General features: G+C 43.4%; 1 protein-coding gene across 1 annotated transcript in view; it reads right to left on the reverse strand.

Moving 5' to 3' along the window:
• MXRA8 (matrix remodeling associated 8) overlaps positions 1-8524 on the reverse strand; it is a 28321-nt gene extending 19797 nt beyond the window's left edge. The window contains exon 1 of the mRNA XM_075604786.1: positions 8145-8524. Coding sequence (XP_075460901.1) covers positions 8145-8196 — 52 coding nt within the window. The 5' untranslated portion in view covers positions 8197-8524. The remainder of the gene's footprint in view (positions 1-8144) is intronic.
• Between the last annotated feature and the right edge of the window lie 276 nt (positions 8525-8800).

Below are 8800 nucleotides of genomic sequence, written 5' to 3' on the forward strand. Positions count from 1 at the left end.
CCGCACCTCTCTCATTTTCTTCTGGTCTCCGCACCTCTCTCTTTTTCTTCTGGTCTCCGCACCTCTCTCTTTTTCTTCTGGTCTCCGCACTTCTCTCATTTTCTTCTGGTCTCCGCACCTCTCTCATTTTCTTCTGGTCTCCGCACCTCTCTCATTTTCTTCTGGTCTCCGCACCTCTCTCATTTTCTTCTGGTCTCCGCACCTCTCTCATTTTCTTCTGGTCTCCGCACCTCTCTCATTTTCTTCTGGTCTCCGCACCTCTCTCATTTTCTTCTGGTCTCCGCACCTCTCTCATTTTCTTCTGGTCTCCGCACTTCTCTCATTTTCTTCTGGTCTCCGCACCTCTCACATTTTCTTCTGGTCTCCGCACCTCTCTCATTTTCTTCTGGTCTCCGCACCTCTCTCATTTTCTTCTGGTCTCCGCACCTCTCTCATTTTCCTTTCCGCTATATTGTTATTTGCTCAATTGTAATGGTGTTTCATGCTGTCACTTTTATCTTCTTTCGGTCCCCACACTGTCTTTTTCTCTCCCATCTCCATCATTAAACCAATTTTCTTCTGCACATTATGAAACTCTCTTAATATCATACTAGTTTTTGTACGTTGTCCCTTTCTTTCAGCCGTTTTCTCCTTCGCTCCCTTATGTCTCTCCCGCACTCTCTCAGACATCCCTTTTTGGTTTCTAATATTCATTCATATATTCAAATACTTCCCACTTTGCCAGGCTCTACCCACGGACAAGAAATATCACACACTGCCATTATTCTTCATGCAGAGCAAATGATAATGGTCAGAATTACTACATGAGGTAGGAATGAAGGGCTGCAAACTGTATCATTCAGCCAAAAAACTGTCATTCCTAGTGGTCAACGTGTGATAGGACCGTGCAAAAAAACCCAAAACTGTTCGACATAATTATTCATTTTTTTACACTTTTTTCTCCACTTCTATGAGAAACAGAATCTGTTTGAAAAGGATCTGCTGCTTTTAAAACAGAGTGGAATCTCCTGATCACACAAATCGACTGTCTAGTCCATGGGTGGCCAACCTGCTTTTCGGGTGTGCCAATAAATGGGCACCAGTTTTTGGTCAGGCCACTATCCTATAGCCCCTTCCTCCTCTCTCACTCAATTCCTCCCTCCCCCCCATCTCCTATCTGACTCAATTTCCCCCCTCTTCCTCTCACTCAATCCCCCATCTCCTCACTCAATTCCTCCCCACCCTCCTCTTCTCACCCAATCCCCCCCCCACCTCCTCACTCAATTCCTCCCCACCCTCCTCTTCTCACTCAATCCCCCATCGCCTCTCACTCAATTCCTCCCCACCCTCCTCTTCTCACTCAATCCCCCCTTCTCCTCCTCTCACTCAATCCCCCCTATCTCCTCTCTCACTCAATTTCACCCCTCTCCTCCTCTCACTCAATTCCTCCCCTCCTCCTCTCTCTCTCAATCCCCCCCAATCTCTTCTCTCACTTAATTCCCCCGCTAAGAATTTTATTTTGGAGGGTGGTCACCCCTCTGTCTAGTTTATCTCCTGTTTCCACTGGCTAAAGCATAGAAACTCAAACGTATTAGTGACAGTTTGGGAGTGAAAGAAGATGAATGATATGCTTATTAGTTATTACAGTCATTATAAATATATATGTTAGAAACATATCTGGGGCGACGTTTCCAACCAGCATGAAGTAGCTGATTTACATACTGCTGGATTTACTAAAGTCACCTGTAATTCAGTTGTCTAGGTTGGTATGCCTTTATATATTACAATAGAGAACCTACGAGTGTATGTCTAAAAACGGTTCCCCAAAGCTGCTTAATTCACCTCATTGTGTAATGATCCATAATCACAGTTAACCCACTGTGACATGTGACAATTTGGGGATGGAGCCGGTTTGGGGACCTATGGAAGACATGCAGATACATATGTGGATTCTCTTCTCTACTTTGCATCGTCAATGGTCTTTACCCCTTTTTTTTGGCCACCACAAGCTTATTGTCTCATTTCTTACATTTTTCATAATGAGCTCGTAAATCCCCATTTGATATTTATAGATACTCAGAGATTTCTTAGATGGCGATAGCCAAGCATCTAAATCTGTACCAATAATTTGGAGCATAAACTCTCCCTATTGGTTGTAAGGAGCTGTGTAATACACTTGGATTGAGTGAGGTCAGTATGGACTTGGCTACATGTAAGTAAGTTGCTTGTTTTTTGACATTTGATGCTGGTGTTTGAGGCACAGATTTATCGCCAGGTGTGGGTCAAATATTCAAGTCCATGCTGGTAATTCACATCTTCCCTAAGTATGATGCAAGCCACATTAATGCAATGGGAATTTCTTCAAGGTGCGAACATTATCAGTGTAATACATAGGTGAGAGGGGGTCTGAATGATGCAGCGCAGCAATAACACGTCCACATTGTGCAGAAAATGTGTTTTAAATAGTTTCCTAATGACGCAGTTAGTTAACATGCATTCACTTGTAAATCATGCAGTGTGTTCGTGTGCACACCTCTCTGTTGCATTGGGTCGTAGTGCCCTGTACTGCCGTATCAGTATCTCAAAATACAATGTATACATGAAAGCTCAGATAACGGTTGTTGTTTTCTAACAACGAGTAAAAAACTACCGTTTGCATTTTGTTATGGTGTGGTTATTAGCAGTTACTGCAGCAATACCCGCTTTATAGCAAGAAGGGCGAAACAGTGTGCTAATGTAGTTAAAAAGCAAACAGGATTTACATTCTCCCTCCCCTCCCCAGGCTGTGATAGCATCACATGCTCAGCACTTATATGTGAGAAAGAGAACACTTACCTGACAAATTATTTAAAAATGTGTTATGTTGGCACAAACAAGCCTCTGCTAGCCCTGATACAAAGCTGGTTTTATGGGATATATTGATGTAGAGGTCTGCACACACTGAACAGCAACCTCCTCTCTTAAACCTGTATTCAGCATGCTGTAAAAGCCACTTCCCTTTGTTGGAGGAGTTTAGTCCCAATTCCGTTTGAATGTAGGTGAGCTTCTCCATAGCCATGGGAATTACCTTCTAGCATATTAACTGGGGTCCTTAATTTCCTAGAACTCTCAGTTTTAACCTGTGAAATCTCGTCATCATCCTTGAAACTATGGCCCCTATTGAATATGTTGTGAAGTTGCTTCTCGCTGGAGGAATGAGATCAGTTCCCGTCACATGAATGAGACTAAAATCTTCTCCAGTGCGGGGAAGCAGCTAATGTGTGACCCAGACTAAGCGAACATTATTTGTACTCATGTTTGTAAGGAATAGCTTTTTTAAATCCGCAATAACAATAAGACATTAATGACGCTGCACTTCAACCTTTTATGACCACACAGGCCAGTTTTTCCAAATAAATAATATTATAGGCTAAAGCAGTAAAATTCCGGGCATTATTGAAAACCCTGCTCTCCGATTGGTTAAAATTCCGGGCATTATCCAATCAGTAATGCCCAGAATTTTAGCAGCTTGCAAAGTGCAGATTTCAATGTGTTTATTTCCAGCCAATCAGCTTTCAGAACAGCTGAGACAGGGCAGGGGATTGGTTAGAATGAAGTAACAGCTCTGAGACAGGGCAGGGGATTGGTCAGGAAGTATCAGCCACAGGTTGACTCCTCCCCCTCCCGAGCTGACTGAGAATTTCTGAGCAGATTCAGTTGAATTGGGGGGGGAGGGGGGAGAGAGAGTCTGCAAATAAGTAAGTGGCTGTCTGCAGTTTCTTTGTGGCTGCAGTTTGTGTGTGTGTGTCAGTAGCAGTGTGTGTGTGCTGTGCTGTTGTATATCTGTGTACTGGTGCTGTGTGTGTGTATAGAGCTCCAGTGTGTGTGTGTCAGTGTCAGCAGCGTTTATGGGTGTAGCAGCAGTTTGTGTGTGTGTGTGTGTGTGTGTGTGTGTGTGTGTGTGTGTGTGTGTGTGTAGAGGTGCTGTGTTGTGTGTAGAGGTGCTGTGGTGTGTGTGTATGTTGTGTGTGTGTGTATGTTGTGTGTGTGTGTAGAGGTGCTGTGTTGTGTATAGAGGTGCAGTGTTGTGTGTGTGTATGTTGTGTGTGCAGAGGTGCTGTGTTGTGTTGTGTGTAGAGATGGGCGGGGGAGAGTGCAAAGTTTAGTAAGTGGCTGCATTTTTGATTGTGGCTGCAGTGTGTGTGTGTTGTGCTGTTGTATGTGTAGCAGCAGTTTGTGTGTGTGTAGAGCTGATGTGTGTGTGTACCTGTATAGATCTCGTGTGTGTGTGTGTGTGTGTGTGTCAGCAGCAGTGTTTATGGGTGTAGCATGTGTGTGTAGCAGCAGAGTTTGTGTGTGTAGAGCTGGTGTGTGTGTGTGTGTGTGTGTGTGTGTGTGTGTGTGTGTGTGTGTGTGTGTGTGTGTGTGTGTGTGTGTGTGTGTGTGTGTGTGTGTGTGTGTGTGTGTGTGTGTAGAGGTGCTGTGTTGTGAGTGTAGAGGAGGTGCTGTGTTGTGTGTGTGTGTGTGGTGTGTGCTTGTGTGTGTAGAGCTGCTGTTTGTAGAGGGTGTGTGTGTGTGTGTGTGTGTGTGTGTGTGTGTGTGTGTGTGTGTGTGTGTGTGTGTGTGTGTGTGTGTGTGTGTGTGTGTGTGTGTGTGTGTACACAGAGGGGGCGGCAGTGTGTGGATATAGATATCTGCAGTGTAAGCATATATAGAGGTGGTTTCATGTATTTACCATTTTATTTTAATAAAAAAATCTATTTAATTATACAAAAGTGTCTATTATTTATTAAATAAGCCTACATTTAGCCTATAATAGTAATAATCCCCGAAGAACAGGGCATTATTGGCCAATAATGCCCTGGCTGGGTTAAAGTCCCTCGGCTTCGCCTCGGGCCTTCAACTCTTCCAGCCAGGGCATTATTGGCCAGTAATGCCCTGTTCTTCGGGGATTATTACTTAAGTATTGATAAGGTTAGTTTTTAAAAGTAGTATGGCTCGTCCGATATTAACCAGTAATTACATCATTATAAATGGGTTCACAAGATTTCTTTATTCCACCTATGCTGAATGTAAGGAAAGTGTTCATCTTAGTGCAGTGGCGACTAACGCCAGTCCTCAAGAGCCACCAACAGGCCAGGTATTCAGGATATCCCTGCTTCAGCACAGGTGGGTCAATCAGTGGCTCAATCTTCAACTGAGACACTGATTGAGCCACCTGTGCTGAAGCAGGGATATCCTGAAAACCTGACCTGTTGGTGGCCTTTGAGGACTTGAATTGGCCACCCCTGTCTTAGTGCACAGCAATGTGGCACCATGGTGGGCTTGTCAGACGAGGCGGCTGCGACCCCTAAACGTTAGTGAACCTTCTCAGGATATGCATGAAACACAGAGCACATTTGCCTCCGTCTGTTACTGATTGATAAAAAAGTGGAGATGGACGAATGTGTCGAAATTCGATCCATGAATTCTTTGCTGTGTTTTTTTGACAGAATTCGATTTGCGGTTGACTAGTGGACGTAGAATTTGGTACGGAAAAATTGAGGGCGGATGTACCTAAACCTGTCGTAATATTCGTCCCCCCTCCCTTTTTTGTCATAACAACTGGTCGGCAAATGTTAAAACGAATATTCGATTCGTTTTATTTGATTTCCATAGCGAATGTCCACATAAATGGTCCCTAATGAAAAAATTCGCACCTCTCAAATGTTTATTTATTTATTTTTAAAGAGAGGCAAATGTGCCTGATTGAAAATTAAGCTGTGAATTTTTTTTTGCGGATGGGCACAAGCGAATCAACATCATATTCACTGTGACGTCAAATGTCTGCGAATAATTCTCCCATCTCTAGTAAAAAGGTGTCACAAGGGGAAGCAGTGAAAAATGTATTTATATCTAGACTACAGTAAATAATTCAGCTTTAAATAATGAAATCTGGCAAGGAAAGCATTTATTTACTCCCAACTAGTATTCCAACACCAGATTATTCAGCAAAGCTTGACAATTTTAGATTTTCGTGAAAAAAAGGGGCAAACGTCACCAGATTTGCAAACTAACGAAAACATTTTGCTCATCTATTAATATGATAATGATTATATGTAGTTTCTTATTGATGCCTAAAAAGGTGCAGGAGTGCAAAAAATTAAAAATAATAGGTGCTGGAACGCGGTTATTTTCAAAAATAGTCCTGAGTGCATTGAATTGTCTTTGTTTAGAACAGCACATCTGTGCTGCAGCAGGGATATGCTTAAAACCTGACCTGTTGGTGGCCCTTGAGGACTGGAGTTGGACACTCCTGTTTTAGAATGTGTAGAACCTAAGGTTTGTTATATAGAATGCGCTGGTGCGTGTGCGGGCGCGTGCCCGGCGTTGTGCTTGCACGTGGCGTGCAGATTTTGTTTATTAATTGTAAGCGGTGGTGCGTACGGCTAGGGGCATGGCTATAGACGTCACAGCGTTAGCCGCGCTGTGATTGGCTTGGCAGCGTCACGTGGCGCGGCAGCAGGGCAAAAATATAAATTTTCATGTATTTGCTGTGATCTGCCGCGCCACCGCTCACTGCCGTGCGCGCGGCTGAAGTATAAAACGCCAGACCTGGATACAGTCAATTATAATTGACGCCCACCGTAGCGCACACGCTCGCACTATATTACACGCCTTAGATTTCATGGCTAAGATAGTATTTATAGTAAAAGAGCAGCTCACATCTCAGTGAGGACCATCTGCTGAATCTAGAAGTACATGTTGAAGGAAAAATTGTGGCCACGTAAAGCAGCTGCCCCCCCTGTCTGATTGCTTTGTTTTACCAGGTGGAAACCAAATGCTCTCTGCACTAAAATGCTGTATTTTCAGCTCCAGGGGGGTCCTCTGGTTTCCAAAATACTAGTAAAAGTAGTATGTTCTGGTCTCCTCCAGGGAAAACAAAATGGCGGATTAAATCTCACATCACGTCGGCCAATAGGAAGCTGGAATGTAATCGGTACATTCCAAAAGGGGGCGAGGGACAGGGAAACTTCTGCTTTAAGTCAACCAACAGAAGCTAAGGGCTATCCCCTACGTAGTTAGGATGTGCGCGACTCTGAGGTGTGACGCGTCCCACCACAGAGTCTATCGGGCTATCGTGCCATACATGAGGGGATACTCTCTGATTTATCCACCGCGCATATCCTACCTATGTCTAGTAAGTGCATCCATTCATTGCAAAGGATTGCCATTGGAAGTTATCACTATCAATACAATTGTGGCAACTTTGTATTGTTACAACATTTGTGTTTTTTATATAACTTTTTTTAAATAAATGTACTTTCCCTTTTCTCACTCACCTGTTTTTATTTGTACCTATTTCCTCTGAGGCTATCTTCTAGCACCATATCTTGTGCTGATTCTAATATCAAACATTATTACGCTACATGTTATTTTTCTTTTATTTCATGCACTGGGAATCCATCTCCATTGAAATTCGACTGGAGCAACCATTACATTTGTCTTCAACCAAACATCTAACAGTTGTATATTGCACTTGTGTGATATTGATCCCAATAAACAAGGACTTTTTATTTAGGCGCCGAATATATTCTCTCTTGTTTTGCACAGTGTCTATCTGACATAGGTAGTCAGTCTTATATATTTTTTGGCACCGCCCTTCACTGATTTATTGTGACAATTTGGGTTATTCACTATTATATATTTATTTGTTAGCGCTACTTTATCCTTTAACTAGCTGATCCAACAATAACATGCCCACAGCTCTCTAGAGTAGCTAAAGCAACACCTACAGTAAGTACTGTGGTTATTTATCAACTGGTCGTTGACTGCTATGGTCAATGTTATCCATGCTGCAAAACTGGTGCAATACTGCTCCCAAAAAACTTTCTTGACAAAATCAAATGCTTATTTTTTTGCAGCTGGAAGACTTAAGCCCCCACAGTGCAAGAGGGTTAGGCAGCACATCACTTCGCAATGGGGTTAACTAAAAAGCCCTCCCCTCGTTTTCTACCTCACAGATCTGTTACATTGCAGTGCTGAACAGCCGCTGTCACCCTTTGCTGCCCACAGGACCTGGGCTTCCAATGTGTACCAGCTAAAAACATCACACTGCTTTAGCATGAAATCCTCCAAATCACCTATAGAATCCATAGTCCTAACGCTCTGGGGAAAGACGGGACAAAGAAGCACATATATCTTACTGTGCAGGAGAGCCAGCTGGAAGAGGAGAAGTTTGCGCATTATTATCTCCATCTCTGCACTTTACTTTTCTTGTTGTCCAAAGCCACCTGTGTTTTTCTTCACGGTCTCTTCCTTCCCTCTTGTTTGTGTATTGCTCAATGGAAATCTGGCATCCCCTTCTCGGTGACTTTAATTCCCAACTCAGCATCTGCACACAGAAATGGCTTCACTCTTCTCTCCCCCCTAATGACTTTCAGCAATCGCTCTGGCCTATCCTACTCCCGCAGCTCTGCCTGATCCAACCTCTCCGTGTGAGTTGCACACAGTCCCACGAACAACTGTAAACTCTAAAACCCCCTCCTCTCCCTCCACCCCTTCTCTGTTCTGGTTATGTTATGGAACTCATTTTCTTGAAGCCTTTACAAGATACAGCTGCGGGAGGCAGTCCCTTAAACTCAGCCCCCTTTTTTTTTTTTACAGCCAAGTACAAAGCATCGGTGCAGTAACTGTAAAATCTAAAAGGATTAGCAGCCCCCCTCTGTCTTTCTGCAGTGGAGTGCAGCCAAAGGTCCAAATCCTCCTAAAACTATTTTTGAGAAACACAGAAAAATCAAAACACAATTAAATGCCCCCTCCCTCCCCCCCTTTTTATCATTAACATTAGTGCTGCTGAAGA

Source organism: Ascaphus truei, chromosome 6 (assembly GCF_040206685.1).
Source record: "Ascaphus truei isolate aAscTru1 chromosome 6, aAscTru1.hap1, whole genome shotgun sequence".
Classification (NCBI taxonomy): domain Eukaryota; kingdom Metazoa; phylum Chordata; class Amphibia; order Anura; family Ascaphidae; genus Ascaphus; species Ascaphus truei.